Source organism: Tenrec ecaudatus, chromosome 16 (assembly GCF_050624435.1).
Source record: "Tenrec ecaudatus isolate mTenEca1 chromosome 16, mTenEca1.hap1, whole genome shotgun sequence".
Classification (NCBI taxonomy): Eukaryota; Metazoa; Chordata; class Mammalia; order Afrosoricida; family Tenrecidae; genus Tenrec; species Tenrec ecaudatus.
The window spans coordinates 63,322,284-63,344,438 of record NC_134545.1 but is presented as its reverse complement, the minus strand read 5'-3'; the positions used below and the strand labels follow the sequence as shown (position 1 = coordinate 63,344,438).

At 45.0% G+C, this 22,155-nt stretch overlaps 1 protein-coding gene across 1 annotated transcript in view; it reads right to left on the bottom strand.

Moving 5' to 3' along the window:
* The window catches only part of FAM13C (family with sequence similarity 13 member C), a 153,822-nt gene that overhangs the window by 18,802 nt on the left and 112,865 nt on the right, over positions 1–22,155 (bottom strand). Inside the window, exons 7-8 of the mRNA XM_075534251.1 lie at positions 3,959–4,169; positions 2,711–2,849 (exon numbers count right to left, since the gene is read on the bottom strand). Coding sequence (XP_075390366.1) covers positions 2,711–2,849; positions 3,959–4,169 — 350 coding nt within the window. The remainder of the gene's footprint in view (positions 1–2,710; positions 2,850–3,958; positions 4,170–22,155) is intronic.

The following is a 22,155-nucleotide window of genomic DNA, read 5'->3' as shown; positions in this document are numbered from 1 at the left end:
CATCAAATAAAAAACAGGGCTAGCTAGTCCCTTCCCATTCTTTTTTTAAAATCATTTTATTGGAGGCTTGTACATCTCTTATCACAATCCATCCATCCATCCATTGTGTCAAGCACACTTGTATATTTGTTGCCATCATCATTTTCAAAACATTTTCTTTCTACTTAAACCCTTGGTATTGGTTCCAGTTCCACTGAAGGTGGACGTCTGCAGAAGCAGCCTTATTTCTAGGGCCATGAGACCAATGTTGGTCAAGGTGAAAAACCAATGGAGGGTAAGGAGTGTGAATGGTGCAGTCACCGTGGCAGGAGAAGTGGATGCTATACCCGGGCATCAGCATAGGGCACAGGACCAGCAAGGGCTCAGCTTCCAAAATGAGCAGTAGGTGCTATTGAGTCGACATTCAGGCTGCCAGGAAGGGAAGTCTTGCACACAGCAACCCATTAGAGCCAACTGACATGTCAAAGCTCTCTAACCACAGCCTGGCACCCTGGCAGGAAGGGCGAGGGGAAGCCCTGTTTCCTGTGACAAGCAAGGTTCTGATTATACCACAGGCTTTTAGAGAGCCGGAGCCTGCTTTCCCTTCTGATCCCAAACCCATCCAACTGCACATGTGAGTGGTTAGGAGTAGGTGCTGCCTCTGCTCGGGTTCATAGAGGTGCCAGGAGACATCCTCTTCCAAAATAGGCTGCCGCTAGGGGGCTTTGGGGAGCCCTGGTACTATGGTGGATTATGCACTGGGCTGCTAACCACAAACAAGCTCAGCAGTTCAAAACCACCAGCTGCTCCTCAGGAGAAAGACAGGGCTTTCTACTCCCATAGAGTTACCATAACAGAAACCCCAAGAGGCAGTTAGTTCTACCCTGCCTACCAGATTGCTGTGAGTTGGCATCGACTCGATGGCAGTGGGTTTGGTTTGAGTTTGAGGTACCCGTTGGGAGCCATGGGTTACATGTGGTACTGCTAACCACAAGGTCAGCAGTTTGAAACCACTAGAAACTCCTGGAGAGAAAGACAAGGCTTCTACTCCGAAACATTTCATCTCAGAATCTCACAAAGTTCTCTTGTGCCCTATAGGGCCACTATGAGTCAGAACTGACTCAGAGTTAAGATGGCCATTAGGAGTGAGATTGGGGTCTGTGGCTGTACATAGAAGAACTCAGCGGTTAATTAACAGATAATTTTCAGTTTCTGACAAAGCAGGGACTATTATGGGGTAGCCACCTAGGTTGAAGGCTAAGAACTACTTAGGTTCGCTCACGTCTATGAAACATTTTACATGCGAACTTTATGTAAGAAGTCACTATAATTGTCGGTTCCACTTGTAAATAGATGAACCAAGACTCAGCAAAGTCATGTAAGTTCCTAAGAAGCTATGCTGAGATTCTGATCCTACAGATCAGCCTGTCTTGGGATCTGTCACAGGCTCTCATTATTACACAACAGTGTTCAACGTGAGGATACCACAGAACCAATTCGACTCCTGTGCTGCCCATTTTGACAGTAGCAGACAGCATCAACATTGACCCATGGAGCAATGGGGTTTGAACTGCTGGCCTTGAGGTGAGCAGTTCACCGCCTACCAGAGAGCACCACCAGGGCGCCTCTCCTGCCATCTGACCCCAAACCTATCAAACTGCTGCCTTCATGCCCGTTCAGACCCATGGCAGCCCTGGAAGATGGAGCAGGGCTGCTCCCTGGAGCAGCTGTCGTAGACGATAAATCTGGAAGTTGTGACCAAGACCGTCGATCAAGCCCATCTGATTTCTCTTCCCCATTTTGCGATACTGAAAACCATTCCTTACAAAATCCCTCTTCTGGTGCCCTTGAGATCAAGTTCGATGGAAGACCATAATTCAGTCTCCGTGGGAAGCACAGACCAGGGGCACAGTGGAGTAAACATGGCCCGTCCCACCTTATGGTCATGCACTTGTTCCACACTCACAGGGGCCACCTGATTGCTTCCCTCTGAGCCTAGTGAGCCTTTACATATTTCAAGATGCACAAGAGATTATTCCCCAGTCTGTTTTCATTCTAATAACAAAGCTGCTCCGGGCCCTGGGCCAAAGATCCACTATCTGTGGAATTCTGCACGATCTGATTGTTGTCTATACTATGACTGCCATGAGAGGAACTGAGTAAAATCTGCACTGGCTCTCAGGACACTTACCTATGGCGACGGTCTCTTATGCATAAAAAGAGGAAAGGCTCAACTTTGTAGCACTGCAATTCCCACATGAAGACCGGGGGCCCTGACACGAGCGACTTATCGGGGCCTGAAGGGTGAGGGCCTCTCACCCTTCAACCAATAAGTAGGTTCTGTCAAAGAAGCACTCACTCCCTCTTCCTTGAGCCGAGAACTGGCTCCTAGGCCACTGATAGTCAATTACCACATGTACGTGGGAAAAGGATAAAAGGAAGTAAGACCAAATTCTTTCAACATCTGATGGTAGCAAGAACAGGGACAATTTGGTGCTTTAAAAAAAAAGTGGGTAGAAGGTAGGGTCGTCAGGGAAGGATGCTTGATAGTTAAATATGATAAACTACAGACCTCATCTGAGAGCAAGCGAGGAGGAGGTCGATTTAGAATGGCTTCTTGATCCATGGGGACAGAGATGCTGTCCTTCCCCCAAAGGAAAGAAGCGCAGCAATACCAAAACAAACAAACATGCACCACAATAGTGTCTTACTCAAAGCCCAGCGTCCTTACCCGGTACTTCTTTTCTTGTTCAAATTTGTCTTCAAATTTCCGAATTTTCCGTTTGAGGCTTTGGATGTGCTTGGTGAGCTGGGCGATGGCGTGGGGCTCCTTGGCATCCCCACAAGTGCCTCGTGCCGAACTGCGGGGCCTGTGGAAGCGACGGTAGGAAAGAGCGTCAGCAACCCCACCCTGCAGGCCTGAAGCCGGAAGACTGCTCATCACGTGATGGCTCTGTTGGCATCTGCGCGCTAAGGGTGTCCCCTGGTCCCAGAACTCCATTATGGGTGGGTGGAGATATAAACATCAGGATTTTAGTCCGGGAAACACATTTCCTAACGCCCGGAGGAGACCACTTTAAGGCCAAGAAGAGCCAGCTGAACAGGGGCGGCATCCTCAAATACGTAGGTCACGTGAGCCCCATCAACCAACATTCTCAAGGGAGACAGAGATGAGAGCTCAACTGCCCTTGACTGCGCCGCCTGGGGCACCTGGCGCCAGGGAGGTCGGGCGTCCTGAGAAAAGAACATCCGTCCTTCCCACATGCCCACAACTGCACCTATAAGAACAATTCAATTATTGGCCCAGACCACGGCCTCAGGTTTGGATAAATTCACAAAAACATCTTGAATTAAGCAGAGACACGGGAGATACGCCCTAGGTAGATACGTATATCTTTTCCCCCCCTAGGTATATTTTTAGCCAAGGGAATTTTCAACCTTACCTATGTATCCAAAACAGTTGTGTGACTTAAAAAAAAAAAAAGAGGGAAAAAGGATGTACAAGCACAGTGCTCCTTGCCCACCTAGTCCCAAATGCAAATTCCAAGGAGAATGGGTGTTAGGCAGCCCAGGAACCAATCACTTCTCTAGCCCTTAAGGACCGGAGCTCGGCGGGCGCATCGTCCCGGGCTCTCTCGGCATCTATCCAATGTGTCACTGCTAGCGATGGAAAGAACATGGAGTGCCTCCCCCAGTGAAGCTCCTGATGCTACACGAACACATTTGCCTGCAACGCTGGCCACTTGACCCAAAGCACTCAACCGCGAGCTCATGCCTGTGGCCATTTCCTCTGAGGACCTGTAGGCCGGGGGAGCGTTTCTCACTCAAAATCACACTGGCTTTTCACGTGGATATTCAGGAGTTGCTCTTGGAGCTCTGGTTTCCCTCTTCGGGATCGAGCACGCCACTGTCGTCGGTAAATGCAATATTGGACAAAGCCCTCTGAAGCGAAGGTAAGGACATAAGGAGGCTTTCTTACATCATAAACAGCTGCGTGCTGGGTGGGGAAGGAGCAGACTCGGGGTCGAGGTTGAATCTCTGGCTTTGGCTGAAGATGGAGCATCGAGGCGACAGCAGCGGATTGTCCCCATCAGTTATGTGATAAAGCAGCCTGCTGGGTGTGACAGACTGGTGGTCTTCCGGTCCATCATCGGCTTCAGTCTGCCAGTCTTTCTGGACTGGGGTAGGGTCTGGGAAATGGGATAAATCGAGACTTAGAGGTGACAGAGCATTTTTGACTGTCTTGTTCCGAAATAAAGATCATAGACATTCATTATACTCTCTTGCCTCTTTGTCATGCCTTCCTCCTGGGGATAGAAACACGTTGAGAACACTGTCCTATCTGTTGTCATGGAGCCTGGACAGGAACAATCACACAGCTACGGGGGGGCGGGGGGAGCGGGGGGAGATGGCAACACACATGACTTCTGCCTGAGCTCCAGAATCAGAGCAGCCAAGAGTCGACAGGATTCCTCTTCATTTCCTATTGGTCGCATATGTTAGCGGGTACGCTACCAGAAAGTCACAGTGAATCAAAAGAATAAAATGGAGCTGGAGCAGGCAGTAAAAGAGACAACGAGGACGCAAAGGAGTGCTGGGCTGCAGAGAGAGAGAGGGAGAGGAGGGCGGGCGGAGGAAGAGACCCGAGAGAAGGCCCCAGACCCAACGGGTTCCCGCAGTCATTCAAAGTGAGGGCGACCCGTGGCATGAACACAGGCAGCTGATCAGGAGGAAAGCACACACTCATTTCAAAACGGGCCCCAGGCTTTCACAGAAGGCATGCGTTGATGCGCACAAAGCAATGCCACCAGAAGCTCTATCTGCAAACATGGGGAGGTCACGTGGGCTCAAGGACAATCCAAAATGCCAAGCAGCAGTCACTGTTGGTTTTAAAAGCTAAATGGTCAATAGCATGTCCATGGATCCAATGAGGCTTCAGCAGCAGGTTTCTCGGCCAGCCTGGGGCAGGTCGGGCCAGATAGCAGGGAGGAAGTCGAGGCCCAGACCCGGAGATGGCTGCTTCCTCGCAAGCAGGAACCCAAACCAAACAGCCCTCGATGGCTTCACGAGAAGTTGGCACCAAACCACATGAAACATGAACCCATCTTCTTTACCAAACGTGGGATTTCATTTTAGACCAAACCAAAGAAACAAGACAAAACCGGCTCCAAACGATTCCCCTGCTAGCCAGTGTAGTAGAGGACATCTCATGGGTAATGCCACTCTTCAAATTAGCCTATAACGCCCACCTCAGGTCAGTCCTGACGACAGGCATCCTGATACTGTGAAGGTGGGTGAGGGCGAGGGACAGACCTGGCAGAGCAAGAGGGGCTCCCATCTCGGAGTTCTGTAAGCTCGTACTCAAGAAACAGCCCACACCAATGCCGCCTCAGTTTTACCCAGCAAACATGTGGAAAATGTAACTTCCTCTATTTCCCCAGAGGAGGAAGAAAACCAACATTACCTAGGTGAATACGCAGCCTCAGCAAAAGCGGAAAATCCACTTTTCCAAAATAAACATTCATCACAATTTGCTACCCTATGAATCGTAATTAGGCTTAGAATGGCGCTTGAAATGCAATTTGCTTTGTATAACATCGAAGGTCAGATTCGGGTCCTGTCTTTCCAGTGGGCTTCTCCCCTGTTGGGTTGTAGACTGTGGGGGCAGATATTCTTCCGACTGTGGCTTTTTAAGGTCTCTGGCAGCTCTCGGGCCAGTAGCTGACACCCGGTCAGAGGTGGACACAGGGCTGAATGTCAGCGTCTTCAGACCACAGGCAAGGTGTGAGTGACAGCAGTACTCGTGCTGTCAATCATTTACCCAGAAAACACTGTGGCTTCGCAGGTGCCCTAAGAAATGACAGGAAACAGTCACTACCCCAAATCCCCACTCATACGACCAATCACCTTCAAATTCCACCAAGAAGTCTGTGGGCTCCTCCCCGGATTATTTTCTTACCACTAAATGCTAAGAAGAAATGCATTTTCTTTGTGTCCTCTGCTTTTTTGGAAGTCCCTCCTGGTAATAAAACCGGGGAAGAGTGGGACCTTTTAGCCAGCACCTGGGATCACCATCGTTAGTGGCTGCAGGAGCAGTGAGTTATGTAATGTGGTTCTTCTGGCCAACGTCTCTCACCCAACGACCTTTTCCCCGCATGGGTCTGGTAAGGGGAGATGCTGAAAGGATTCACCTGTGAGTAACTGTTAACGGGATTCACTGGCTTGCCATCTTGCTGGGTATAAGACGGGCCCTCTGAGAAACAGGAGAGGGGGTGTCTAAGGGATAGGAACGGAGTGTGTCTTCTGGACCCGGAGATCCTTGTACAGTGGACTTTCTGAATCTGGAAGACAGCTGGGACAGCAGCAGAGCAGGAAACAGTCATGGATTTCCCGGCCCACAGGGCAAGTGAAGCTGAAGGCTAGGGGCAGGAGGCTGGCTGGTGGGGTGGGGTGGCTCTGAGCATGTGACTGGGGGCCTTGGACTTGACCACAGGGAGGTGGGGGGGAGTAGCCCCAGGCGGAAACTCCTGGAATAGGGTGCCTCTAGGCACTTGATTCAGGGAGCGGGCTTGGCTGCCCCACAGAGTTTTATCTGAATGCCTTCCAGTTGTTAGCAAGCCTACAGCCACAGAGTGAGTGGGCTTGAGGGGCATTGGCCAGGACTCAAGCTGGTCTCTAGCAAGGTAGCTACGAATGCTACCACGGAATTTCCACTGCCCTCGGGAACCAGCGAGCTTTTGTTTAACTTGGAAAGGCCTGGAACCCTTCATCTTAATAGTGGCCACAAGGTCAAAACCAACAAAAGGTCTGACCGATTTCCCGCATTCCTGATTCATAATACCCAAATGGCTTTATTTTAGATCCCACTCATGACAATGAACTGCAACTAGGCAACGAGCCCAGCATCTGAAAACCACAGCCCTAAACTAGAACTTCATAGACTCACAGATCACTATGAACTGCTCGTTCCCATCTGTACTGCAAGAGACTGTAGAACTCCATCTACAAAGTATGTCTCCTTTGGGCACTCACATACTTTACCAGTGCGATTAATTAACATCCCTGCCTGAACCCCCCCCATACCCCCCCCTCCATTAGTCTGAAAGACCCCAAAGCAGCGGATTGAATAAAATACTGTCATCTGGTCGTGCTGCAGGCCTGCGCTGGGACTCACCACCAGCGTGGGGACTGTGCGCCATGAACTCATCTGGCACGTGTGTGCGTGTGTCGGCAGAATGACTGCCCTTCGTGCTCAGAAGAGGCCAGTGGCCAACACTGCTGCTGTCCTGGGGAAAGGGCCCGAGCCCCGCTCTCTCCCAGCCTGGACCTGAAAGGGCCGTTTATGGTGGTATTAAACTCATGGGTTTTTGATGACTCTGCTTTTTCTTCCAAAGGACTGGGCAGCTTGCCAGGGCCCCGTCCTATAATGCTCTACAGCCCAGAAGAGGGCTGGGGGCCAGGAGTTCGGTGGCACCGGACAGGCAAGTTCCCTAGCCCTCTCGCTTCTGAACTCGGTCCATGATACGCAGAGTTGTAACTAACGATACAATCGAAAACACATTGCCAATGAGTCGATTCCCACGCAGACAGAGGCTGTAAATCTTTGCAGGAGAAGCGAGCCTCACCAGTATCTCAAAGAGCAGCTAGACCCTGATGTTAGCAGCCCCACGCCTAATCAAGGCACACTGCTCTCTGGAAACAGCAAGGACGTAGAGGAAGCAGGACAACTGTCATCGTCAAGAAGGCAGGGCTGGGTTTCAGGGCAGCACCCTACAGATGCCAACAGGTGGACTCCACTGGAAAATTATGTGGGTGCCCACGAATATCAAAGATAGGGGGCAGGAAGTCCTAAGCTCAAATTTTGCCACTACCTCCCTAAAGACCTGGAATACCCAATCCCTTTCACCTTCAAATCCTAACCTCAAAAACAGGAATTCATTCATTCGTTCATTCTGTATTTTAGATGGGAATAGCGGTATCTATCTCAAACTTCTGGGAAAAGGATTAAAAAGGTCAAACGTGTTTAATGTTTAGGACATCGCCTAGGGAAGGGAGCATACCATACATTAATAAATACTTATTGTCATATTTCTGGTGACAGCATTTGCCTAGTTAGGGACGTGAGTAGTAAGCGCTTCCTGTGGTTTTAGATGACGGATTTTCCAGAATTCTATCATCAAGCCTTTCCTCAGAGGTAGGGAAGGCGAGTTCAGCTCCAGGTACACTGCGTCAAGAAGCACGTTGGGCATCCAGGTGGAGGTGCCCGGCGGGCCCTGGAGACTCATCGATAAGATGCTCACGGGAGGCCAGCTGTGTGCACTGTCAGCACACATTTCTCCCACCTCCCATCTGAAACGAGCCTCCTCTTCATTTTGAAGGAGCGAATGAACTGATTTCAATGAAAAGGCCTGGCGCACAGAGTCAGGCGCTGGGTCTGCTAACCAAGAAGCGGCCGCACGTTCCCTCCGGAAAGCCAGAACACAGCATGGATCAAGAAGCTTGGCCCAGGCCTGTGTGCTCCTTGCCGCTGTGTTTGCTCTGTCTGTTTTATTGGTAAATACAGAGCCAGATTTCAGGTTTTTGTGTACCTCTTAAAATAAATGTATTTCCATAATTTTCCTTTTCTGAAAATTGTGGACTAAGGGAGCAACTTGGGGCTCTTGTCTAAGGTGACCAGATGTCCCGCTTTTGGAGGGACAGTCCCAATTTTTAACAATTTGTCCTGCATTTGGTGGTGTTTTATAAAAGTCCTGATTTTTGGAAAGAATGCATGACAAGCTAGGGAACGGTGGGAGAACAGAAAGGGAATATATAGTTTTCAGCTGCCATGTGGCTATTTTGCCAGGATATGAGTTTTATATTTTTGTTAATTTTATCATGTTAAACTTTGATAATAACAAATAATTGTTGAGAGCTGATTATCGAGAACTGCTTATCAAAGTTCGCATTATTGATCAGTAGTTAGAATTCGACCACCCTTATTGGACTTAATGAACAATGGCATTTTTTGGCATTGGCAACAACTAAAACATTTTGTAACCGTCTCTCAGACGATACCCATCGAACTGCGTGCTAGTGCTCGTTAAACAAGTGATGTCAACAGATCAGCTATTCAGATCATTTAGGTAAGTAATTTATTTAGCAGACTGTACTCATATTATTTATATTTTATAGTAGTGGCAAAAAGTCTAGCACCGGCCTTGAAAATGACACAACTTACGTTAAGGCAAATTCAGAGAAAAAAAATAATACAAGTTAGAATTATTATTACTTAGAAAGAAATATAGGATTAAAATAATTTAAAATATATAGTTACTTTATAACAATGAAATTAATTTAATTTATAAAATAACAATAAAATATGTTCATGTAATTATGTACCTACTTGCTGTGTTTTTAAGCAATATGTATATAATAATTATAATTTTTAATGATTTTTAAAAATTTTTAACATAATGAGTTAGAAAAGAGGATACAAATTCAATGATGATCTAAGAAGTGAATTTCCTTTTATTAAAAAAACCAAAAGCAATTACATGGTAAAATGTGAGAAATGTAATGGTGAATTTTCTATTTCTCACAGTGGGAAGTATGATATTCCAAAGCACTTGGAGACACAGAAACATAAAAGATATTTAAATACTGCTGCATCTTTCTCCAAAATACAGGAATTTTTTCAGAAAACAACTTATTGAGACAAAGAAAAGAAATTTATTCTTTTCAGGCTATTAATCACAATCATTCTTTCAGCTCTATGGACTGTACATCACAAGCTGTTAAAAAGTTAATCAGCAAAAAATTTGCCTGTGCTAGAACAAAATTCAAGGGAGTTGTGTGTAATGTGCTTTCCTCATATGCATTTTCAGAATTAAACAAAAATCTAGAAAAAATTAATTTTATATCCATATAGTTTGACGCATCTAATCATAAGGATATAAAGTTATTTCCAACCATTATTGGATTTTGATTTGGAAATGGAATAAAAATTAGAATTTTAGATTTCATTTCTGTGCCCAGCGAAACTTCTGAAATAATTTTTAGTTCCATTGTTAATATTTTGGAAAAAAAATTTTAAACATAAAATTATTGCATATTGTGCAGACAACACGATCGCAAATTTTGGAGGAAAAGCGAGAAGAGGTACAAATGATATTTTTTATAAATTAAACAAAAACCTTAAAACATTATTGGTGTTGGTTGTGCAGTGCACATAACACATAACACCATTCAAACAGCTGCTGATTTGTTGCCTGTAGATGTGGAAAATATTGTTATTAAAATATATTCTTATCTTTATATATACACCGTGCGATTTGAAACGCTTAAAGAATCTTGTGAAACTGAGCAAGTCGAATATCAGAAAATACTAGATACAGTAAAATGCGCTGGTTAGCTCTTTTGCCAGCTGTCGAAAGAATTTTGAAAATATATGATCCTTTGAAAACCTACTTTCTATCACAGCATAAATGTCCTAGAATTTTAGAAGATTTTTTGAAAAGAATCTTCAAAATTTTGGCTAGAGTTTGTACAAAATCAAGCAGCTCTTTTTCAAAATGCTATGAAATGTATTAAAGGTGACAAAAGTTTGGTAATCGAAGTAGCAAATAAAGTTAATAATTAAAAATTTTAGTGTCAAGAGAGGTTAGAAAATAATTTTCTTCCAAAGCTGATGGTGCCCGGCTATCAAAAGAGATAGTGACTGGGGTCTTAAAGGCTTGAAGATAAACAAGCGGCCATCTAGCTCAGAAGCAACAAAGTCCACATGGAAGAACACACCAGCCTGTGTGATTGAGTGGTCCCAAAGGGATCAGTTACCAGGCATCAAAGAACAAAAAATCATATCATTGACTGCACACCTCCATAATAGTATCGCTGAAGACAAATGGGTGCATAAGCAAATGTGGTGAAGAAAGCTGATGGTGCCCGGCTATCAAAAGAGATAGTGTCTGGGGTCTTAAAGGCTTGAAGGTGAACAAGCGGCCATCTAGCTCAGAAGCAAAAAAGCCCACATGGAAGAAGAACACCGGCCAGTGTGATCACGAGGTGCCAAGGGACCAGGTATAAGGCATCATGCAAAAAAAAACAACAACGATATAAGTGTGTGTATATATGTGTATATATATATATACCATATTAAATGAAGGGGGAAGTGCAGAGTGGAGATCCAAGGCCCAAGTGTCGGCCAATGGAGATCCCCTCGTAGAGGCGTTTAGGAGAGGAGATGGGTTAATTAGGGTGCGAGGTAGTACCGATGAAGAACACAGCTTTCCTCCAGATCCTGGATGCTTCCTCCCCCCAACTACCATGATCCGAATTCTACCTTGCAGGCCTGGATAGGACAGAGGCTGTACACTGGTACATATGAGGGCTGGAGGTACAGGGAATCCAGGGTGGATGATACCTTCAAGACCAAGGGTGTGAGGGACGATGCTGGGAGAGTGGAGGGTGAGTGGGTTGGAAAGGGGGAACTGATTACAAGGATCCACATGTGACCTCTTCCCTGGGAGAGGGACAGCAGAGAAGGGGGGAAGGGAGACTCCGGATAGGGCAAGATATGACAAAATAACGAGGTATAAATTACCAAGGGCACATGAGGGAGGGGAGAAAGGGGAGGGAGGGGAAAAAAAAAAGAGGACCTGATGCAAGGGGCTTAAGTGGAGAACAAATGCCTTGAGAATGATTGGGGCAGGGAATGTATGGATGTGCTTTATACAATTGATGTATGTATCTGTATGGATGGTGATAAGAGTTGTATGGGTCCCTAATAAAATGTAAAAAAAGAAAAGAGGAGAAAAAAATGATTAGGGTAAAGACTGTACAGATGTGCTTTATACAATTGATGTATGTATATGTATGAACTGTGATAAGAATTGTATGAGCCCCTAATAAATTGTTAAAATTATTTAAAAAATAAAAAAAAAAATAATGTGTTTTGCATTGAAAAAAATAATAATTTTCTTCCATTAACTATCCGTAATAGTATAAGCCAGCTAGAAGAACAAGGTGCAATAAATTGTGCAGGTATCATGAATCATGTTAAAAAATTCTATAGTAACTGTATAGATTATTTAGAACAGTGGATGGTACATTACAATGATATTGAACATTTTTATTGGGTTACATTAAAAGAAGAACTTAATTGTAATTATGTGCAAAAATAATTCGATCATATTACTCAAAATTTCCCATATAGTAATAGTTCCAAAAATGATCTTTTTAATGAGGTATCATTATTAAAAATATATTGATAAGGAAAAGGTTAAATCTTGGGCATCAGCAAAAATCACAATAGAGAACAAATGGTTAGAAATATTTTATCATTTTGAAAGAAACCATGTTCCATACAATAATGTACTAAAAATTGTGGAATATGCTCTGTCCTTACCAGTTACTAATGCTGCGACTGAATGCGTTTTTCTATGGTAAATAAAGTGTGGACATCAGAAAAATCACAATTAAGTGTTGAGACTTTGAAAGCCATTTTTTGTGTGAAATATAATTTAACAAATTCTTGTGAAAAGTCATGACCTTTTGAACAATGACAGCAATCTACTAAAAAAGGTTCACTCAAATGAGAAATATGTCAAAGAATAAAATAATACTATACATAATTTTTATATTTGTAAATTGTACTTATGTTGAAAAATTTTTAAATGTATTACAATAATATTTTTGTGTTCTATGAAAATTTTTATTGCTCCATATAGACCAAGTTTTTAATCAAGAACCACCCTGTCCCAGTCAATGGAGTCCTGCTTTACCAATGTTAAAATCTGGTCACCTTAATCTTGTCCCTTAATTTGAGTCATTACCATTATACCTTAAATGTATGCCTTTTTTTAGCCTGGTGCACATAACATTCAGGAGCCCTGGTAGCTCAGCTGGTTAGGCACTAACAGCAAGGATGCAGTTCAAGCGCACCAGCTATCCCACAGGAAAGACAAGTCTGGCTGCTCATGTAAATTTACAATCTCAGAAACCCCATCTGGGATCCCTGTAAGTCAGAATCAACTCAAGATGGAAATGAGCTCAGTGCTTTGGTTTGGGTTTGCACATCACATTTAAATATCTGAGAAATACATTAAGTGTCAGGGCCTATGGTATGGATAGTTAGGTTCTCTGGACCAACATGGTACCCATAAGAAAATATGGGTAAAGTCTAGCCTGTCAATCACAACCTGAGGGGGCCTCCTTGTGGGTGTGGCCTTTTCATAAGGAAGACCCTGGGAACGTGTTTTCTCTCTCTCTCTCTCTCTCTCTCTCTCTCTCTCTCTCTCTCTCTCTCTCTCTCTCTCTCTCTCTCTCTCTCCCCGTCCCCCCCCCCCTTCTGCTTTCCTATGACAAGCCATGCAGAGACCTGCACTAGCCCTGGAGCTGCGTCCACTGCCATTGGAACCACACAACTGCATCTACTGCCTGTGATCTTCCTGCACTCTGCATCCTTACTTGTATCTCTGAGTCTGAAAAGGGATTTATGGACCAGTGTCGGATTTATGGACTTGATCTGAACTGGGTTGGGATGTTTTCTTGATGTATAAGTACTTCTTAATATAAAGCTCTCTTACACATATATGAATGTCACTGGATTTGTCTCATCAACGCAGCCTAACACATATGATCACTGGTTGTTTTTAAAAGTCCAATAATGCCATATGTGATTTTCTATTTTAAAAGGCTTTATTAATACATTATTAGTATTTTCATTGTCTCAAATAGTCAGAATAAGGGGTTGGACACTCCACCTTTAAAAAGTTCTATCAACTGAGACACAAAGGAAAATCATACTGATATTGCACAAACATGTTGTGTAAGATAGAATTTTACGGCATGCAGTTTCAGCTCACCCAAATTTTAAGTATCATATGGGATTTAATCAATGTAAGCAGCTAATTGAAATTCAACAAGTATTTCAAATGGGGTTTAATTCCACATCATGGCAGTTTAGCAAAGGCAAGTCCCAAAGAGAGAAAGAGGAACAGGCAGAGATCACTAAATTGAAAGATGACAGGGGACGAGAGAGTGGTGTGACAATGACTGAAACAGGACAGCAGCAGCCTGGGGGAGAAGCCAAAGAAAACAGAGACACCGCCATGGCAGGAGTGGGTGAGAAGAAGAGGCAAAGTGACAACCAAAGGGTTTGAGGGCACGTCCAATGGACGTACGCTCTTCTGGCCCCTGGGAGACAGAGGTCTGCATAAATTCGCAGCGTCGCCCCTAAACCGCAACTGTACAGTGAGCTACAGAGGTCCGGGGTGATGCAAACAGTTAGCTCAGCTGTGAACCAAAAGGTTGAAGGCTCAAGTCCACCAAGCAGCATCTCAGGAGAAAGGCCTGGCGGTCAACTTCTGAGAAATTGGCCCAGTCCTGCTCTGACAAACATGAGGTCGCGGTGAGATGAGATAGGCTCAGTGGCAACTAGAACTGGGGTGACAGCAGCACGACCCAGGCTGAGCACAGGCAATGCATGAGTTTCCCAGGGCCGTGGTGGACTACAAAGGGGAAGCCATGCATTCTTTGCATCAGTTTGTTGGTGTGCATCTGAAGCAGAAATAACTTATTTTCTTGGAGGAAGCTTCTGGATAGCACTAGCTAGACAGTGCCCAATCGTGGGAGGAAAGGGGGTGCGGAACCATCTAGACAAATCTAGGCGGTGACTGGATGGAGCTTTCCCCTTTCCCCTGATATACAGGCTTTATTCCTTTGCCGATAGGCCTCCTGTCAGAGAACAAAGGAGAAATAGTCCTGAGAAATGGCCAATCAGCAATCTCATGTCAGCATCTCTCCTCGCCATGTCACAAACCTGGAGCCAACTGCTCAGATGACAACCAGGCTGACTAATCTCTGTTCAGGGGCAGAGCCCCACCGGTGGAGGCAGGAGCAGACATGTCCACTGCGACAGAGGGACAGACTGAGAGCCGCAGAGAACAGGGCTGGGTGCAGTGTCGCTGCTCATCCCTCGGCCACATGGACCGCCTACGTCTCTTAGTGGATTGCTACGTCTCTTAGTCGATCACCTCAGTGGTACCGGAGTTAAAAGAGTCATGTTCAAAGGGGCGTTGCCATTCATAAACAGATTTGCTTGAGAAGCAGATGGAAAGGGTAACTTTTTTACTCTAATGGGAAGATCATGGGAGGAAATTCCAACCAATGAAGTGGTTGCATCTTTCAAAGGCTCATTTAAAATCATTTGGAGAACACCGTCAGGAGTTACTATCTCAAGGGGATGATTATTTTGTCTGAACATGCCCATTGTGGCAGTGTTTTGTTTTTTTTATGTCTACAATATAGGGGCTCTGGTGACATAGTGGTTCCCTGTTGGGTTACTAACCACAAGGTCAGCAGTTCAAAACCACCAGCCACTCCCCGGGAGAAAGATGAGGCTTTCTATTCTTGTGTAGAGTTACAGGCTCAAAACCCCCCAAGGGTAGTTCTTCCTGGCCTGTAGGGTCACTCTCAGTTGGAGTGGACTCTAGCAGTGAGTTTGGTATGGGTTTGGGGGCAATAGAGGGGACATGGTGAGTAGAGGGAACATGGGTATATAGAAACTCTGAACTATCTGCTCCATAGCCTGTACACCTAAACATGTTCTTAGAAATAAAGTCCATTAAAGGAAAAGGAAAGACCAGATTAAACGTGGGCTATAAAGTCCAAAGGCAATGGTGTTATCTACTCAACAGCTGCTGTGTCTGTGACCAGACAAGCATTTTCACACGCAGGAGCCTCATTTATAAAGAGCCGTGGGAAGGACAACCGGAGTGATGCAAGACACCCCAACAAAGAACTGACTAAAAAAGAATTCATAATCACCCAGAATTTGGGGCCTTAGGATTGATTGTTTCCTTTCAGTACAAAGCGGTTGTAGGAACAGCCTCAGCTCATTGACTTGCCCTGTCAGCTATAAATTATGAAAGCCCTTTGAAAATTGCTTCCTTTGGAGATCAAGGGGTTAATACGGAGCTCCCACCTCCACAGACTCTGAAGGTGGTAATAAAAGCACCAGAGAAGAATTATGAAGCTGACTCATGTCATAGGGAAGCACAAGAGATTTTATTGCAACAAGCGTTTCAACTTTTATAGGTGGGAATTATTCTACCATCAGCTCTAAAGATTATTGCTGCTGATAAGTGCCTTTTGCTTAAGGGAAGTAGTGTAATGCCAATCACAATCGAGATGTTAGAGGTACACCGAGAGAATGAGCCATCTCAATGTCACTTCCACATAGTTAAAAATTATGACAGAGTATAGATCTCTAAAGAGAAATTCCAGCATTTTCAAATGGAGGAAAGGCAACATAAGTGCTGAATTTAGTAAGAACTCGCAGCATATCTCTCTCTGTGTGTGTCTCTCTCTCTCTCTCTCTCTCTCTCTCTCTCTGTCTCTATCTCTGTCTCTCTCTCTCTCTCTCTCTCTCTCACACACACACACACACACACACACACACACACACACACACACACACCATGGCCACAGAGTCTATTCTGATTCACAGTGACAGCTTAGAACAGAATGGACCTGCTGCTCTGCTTTCGGAGACAGGGCCCCCTCACAGGCTGCGGTAAGTGTCCAATAGACCACACCTGGTTTCAGCCTTGACCGTAGACTATGAGCAGAGCCTTGGTGGCTTCCAGGTCAAAGCACTTGGCTGCTAACCAGAAGGCCGGTGTTTCAAACGCACCTGCTGCTCTGTGGAAGAAAGAAGGGGCAGTCTATTTCTGTGAAACTTTACAGCTTTACAAACCCAGTTGGAGCAGTTCTAGTCTCTCCCATCGGGCGGCAGTTGGTTTCGTTTGAGTTTTATGTGCTAAGAACTTCACATGCACGGTGCCATGCCATCTCACAGACATCTTAAGGAAGTAGGCACTACTAATTTCCGGAAAATCGAACAGAGGCATGGAGAGGTTCCACAGCCTATCCGTGGTCACCCAGGGAGTACATGGTGTTCTGTAAGAAATGATCCTTCTGAGCAAGATGGTCAATAAGCAGAACGTGGACTTGCAAGGTGTCTACAGTTTTTCACCCAAGCAGTGGTTTACAAACAAAACACAAAACAACGATTGCATGGACTCCGTGATTTGCGATGGATACAAAGTCCACTTCACAATAGGCAACACATGGCAGAGTTGAACTAGTAACCTTACGATGGACATGGCGGATGGATCCTGGGTGAATCCTGTTCCACATTTACAGGAAGTGCAGAGTGCCGAGTTGAACTTCGCAGATGACGTTGCTATGTCTCAAAGAGCACAAATGCTAAGCAACCACAGGAACAAGGCCACAAGGTAGAGGCTGACAGTGACAGGTGACAGATACTGGCCTGTTGGTAATATGGTTAGAGAAAAGGAACCAGTCTCTTCTTAACCAGCGAGATGTGCTAGACTATTAATTTGACAGGGAATGAGATTTGGGGAGCCTTTATCAAATGTTACTACAATGGGGTAAAGAGTGGGGGCAGGCAAGAAAACACTGTGCATCGCTAGAAATCATTTGGAAAAGAATCCTAATAGTATCATTATTTTGTGAATTGTTTCCTAAAACGCTCCTGTGCCCACATTGTCGTTCAGGCAGGAATGCAGTGGCCTGAGATCGTTAGGACTGCCATGCTGTTCAAATGCCCAGCAAGAGGCCTGCTGTACTTTGCCTCGTCTGCTCAATGGTGACAGTTTACAAAGTCATGACACCTCTGCCCATGCATGAGGAAAAAGTCAAAGGACTGTCAGTCTCTCTCTGGAATACTCTGTGTAAATCAGGTAAGACACACCGAGAAAGGGGCGCAGGCACGGACATGGGGCGCGCACTACAACATCTGTCAAAGCAGCCAGCAGACAGGCGGGATCTCTGGCTGCCTAAGGGAGGCGTTTATATCCTCACAGGGGCCTCTTCTCTCCATTCAGGGAAACCAGAATGGATGGGGATGTTTCTTCTGAATGGTGTGGTGAGCAGAGGGGAGGCCCTAGTTTAACCTGAAAGAAAACTGACCTCAATGTGAGATTGACCCGAGAACAAGAAGAGCACCACGGGATTCATGGAGAAATACATAGTGGGAGCCGTGATGGCATCATCATGGACCGAATCTGAAGTTAAAGTGACCGAGGTCCTTTCCCCTGACTCCCAGAGACACAAAGCAACATGTTACATGGAGGGTAAGGCCCACCCCAAAGACTCCCCTGGTCCAAAAGTCTAATCGGATTCACCTGCTGCAAGAATATCGCCGTGGCCCTCTGACAGGGCCCTCTGTGCTAGAAAGTGTTCGCAAATTTGCTTGCCACCCCAAGGGGACCTATCACACCTGGAGGTTCTCAGATCCTCTCTCTCGAGGGTGGGAGTCACAGAAGCTCTGTTTTCTACACACTCCCAGGTAAATGGGAGCCCCTGGTCAACGTGATGGAGTCGGACGATGAGTGAGGCAGTCAGACGCTGATCCTGCTCATCTCCACATTAGAGAGAGACAATTCTTTGGACTGGGAAGAGCACGTTAGAGGAATAATTTCAGACTCTACACCCATAGAGTCAATTCTGCCTTACAGCAACGCTCTAGAAGAGCAGAACTGCTCTATGGGGTTCCCAAGGCTGTACCTCGTTGTGGAAATAGACTCCCTCAAGTTTCCCCCAGGGAGCAGATGATGTTGCAAATTGCCAATGGTCTGGTCAAGAGCCCAGCACTTAACCCGCGGTACCACCAGGGCGCCTTCAATGCTAAATGAGTGTCCCATCATGATCAACATTAGCAAGAAGGCTCTTGCTAAAATGGAAAGTTTAATTTAAAACATCAAATTTTAGAATTACAAGAAATAGACAGCATAGGGGTTACGTGTTGGGCTGAGCTCCACGTGGTTGGCAGTTCAAAACCACCAGCAGCGCCTGTAGAAGGAAAACTGGGCTTTCTACTCCTGTAAACAGTAATGGTCTCAAACCCACTGGGGGTCACTCTGAATCAGCATTGACTTGATGGCAACGAATTTTGGTTATATCTGGTAAGAAGTCTCTAGTTACTTCTGGTGACAGCATTCGCCAAAAAGGATTTTTCTCAAATAATCCAAAAATCCACCCATGGCTACGGGGTTGATTCAGACGTATATCAACTCCAGTGTTTTCCGTCACTTGTGTATGTTTGTGAAGCAGATGACATAGCACTCACGCTAGACTCTAGTCAGTAGCCCTAACTATCTCCATGTTGAAAAGGCTCCCTGTGTAACAGTCATTCTAACATGCGCACAGATCTGGGGACATTTTCTACAACCCAGGGCCCCTCAGGGACTCGAACTGGGTCTTAGTGCAGGTGAAGTTTATAACTGATGGATTTATCGATGGGGGAGCATCTCAGGCAATGTGCCATCAAGTGAAACCAGTGTCTGCAACTCATAAGCCTAAATTAAACCTACCATTTGGATCCTTAGATACTGAGCCCACTATACTTTGTTCATGGAGACAAGCATCCTGCCAGATACCCACCACAGAAGATACGACATTTATTTAACTCATGCCATAACCAGAAAACAGCCCACACAGCCTGGGTCTCAATTCTGATTTAGAGTAACCCGATAGGACAGAATAGATCTGCCCTTATGGATTTTCAAGATAGAAAATCTTTTCAGGAGCAGAAAGCTTCGTCTTTTTTCTGTGGAGCAGTTAGTGGGTTTGAACTGCTGATCTTGCAGCTGGCAGCTCAGCATGTGACCCACTATACCACCAGGGCTCCTACCTTGTACCAAGATTAAGTTTAAATTAAGTTGAGTGCTATTTGAATGACACCAATTTATATTTATAAACGTTTGCCTCTAATTGTAGTACATCCTGTAAAAATGATATTGCTTGCCTTTTGAGGGGTGTTGTCCTCATTATACAATTGACACAAGCATTACTTATTGAATATTTATGTACACGTAAGACTCGGCCTAGATGCTAGACTTGAAAGACAAAACTATTTTTTAATTACTATAAGCTTTTATGACCATCTGTGCTCAACTTATGCAATTTATCATCCTCTCACCAGGAATTTACATTTAATAAACCCTGTAGTTTGTTCAAAGATCACTGTGGAAGTCCATTCACAGGCCCTGAGTTAAGAAACCTGATATAAAATAGCAGAAATTTCCTCCTTCTGAGAGACACTAATTAGAAAATGTACAGCTGATAAGAGGGAGTCTTGGAAGCTAACGAGACCAATTTATCTATAATTGATGTTGTAAAAGAGTCATCCCCGCCAAACCCCTCCGTGAAGACAGTATCTCTGCCAAAAGCAGGTTCCTCACAAACCCCAACCTCACAGTCCCCGAGGCCACGCTGATTCAGAAGGAGCCCGGAAGTGGAGTGGTTACGTGTTAGGCTGCTAATCACAAGGTCAGTGGCTTGAAGCTGATTGGTAGCAATTGTACAATCCTGCTTGAGGTGATAGAACAATGGAATGTTGCCACATCTGGAAGAGCTCCCAATAAAGAATTGAAAAGGTAAAGAAAGAAAGAAAAGAAACCCCCAGCCACTCCAAAGGAAAAGGAAGAGGCTTTCTAAAGATTTACCGCCTTGGGAACCTAGAATGGCAGTTCTGCTCTGCCCTATAGTGTCCCTATGCAGATTCCTTAGCTCTCTGAAAACAGGGGGTGTTGGGGGGGCGATATCTGTTACATTGTCAAACGGTTTTATCAGAAAATCAGAAGCATGTATCCAACCAAAAGCATTACAGGGTCCACTACATTCCCTCCATGAAGTTCCCCAGAATCCGCTTAAGGTCAACCAGAGTCGCCGTGTACAGGACCTCTGCGAAGGAACAGCATCAGGGTGGGTGAGACCCGTGCGAGCGATGCTGAGCTGTCCTTGACTGGTGAGCGCAAGCCACACACATACAAATATGAGCATGCGCACGTGGGATGTCTTCAAAGATGTCTCGGAACAACTCCAAGAGCTCTGGGCCAAGCCCAATGTATCTACAGGTTCTCTGTATTTGGAAAATTGAGCATCCAACCCATAAGCTTACTCTGGAGGGGGCCTTCTTCCTATTTTTGCCATTTGATACTTACCGCATCGTGAATATATATACTTGAGGGGGGTGGGAGACAGGGGAGTAATCTCAACATAAACCCAGTGTTTGTTTTCAATGTGCAGGCAGTGGTAAAGCCTGTTGAAATTGCTATCTATCAAAACTTTTTTTGATTTGGGGTGAGGGGTGGGGGAGTGGAGGGAGACTAGGAGACACTGTAAAGTCATGAATTAAAAAAAAAATCTATTTCCAACATGCAACAGATATTTTACTGAGTTATAATTCTTTGCCTGACACTTACATAGCTCATCGACAAGGATCAGATAAGTTAAGGGCTACTCAGTATTTGACTCAAAGTTATGCTATGTATTTTATATATTGTTTTGATTAGAGGAGTATGTGGTTGGAGCAAGATGATGTTGTCTAGTAATCTGATTTAAAACCCTAATTTCACATATAGCTCATTCCAACCACAGTGGCCAACACAGGAGGGAACCTCTCTGGACAACATGGCTACTGGTCACCTGCATCCACACGGGAATAATCTCCCACTCACCAGCAGTTAGTCACCTGGATTTAGTCATTGGTCTGAACCCTAGTATCCGTATTATCAAAACAAGAAAGGATTATTGCATTGGTTGGCCTGAGGATTTAATGTAATACATACAAAGTGCTTAGAACAGTGCCTGCAAGTCTTAACCGTAGCTATTATCAGCATCAGTTGTCACTGTTATTAATTTACATTAAAATAAGGGAGACTGTGGTTTTACCTGTGTAGATAATGTGGGCCATTTTGAATAGTAGTGTCCTAAGCACATTATTCATTGATTGCGAAAACTACAGAAAGAGGTTCCCTGTGTGACTCTGTTCTATCAACTTCCATAGAGAAGGGGCAACTAACCAGCCCGCACACCTCCGACCCATTTGGGTTAAAAAATCAAAGCTGTGCTCTCATTTCCACTCAAGGTTTCTTTCCTAATTCTTCTTGGGACACCGAGTCTGCCTTCTGCTTGCCAGTGTACCATCCCTGGGAGTAAAACCAGGGAAACTTACAGATAAGGCCCCATTCTGATTTTTGATACAGAGATGAATGCTAAATATATATATATATCTGAGACAGAGAAGCAAATATAAAATAACAGCGAGCTTTGTCACGCCCCTCTGCTCTCCGTTGGTTGACGGGTCATCTTATAAGCAGTTATCAA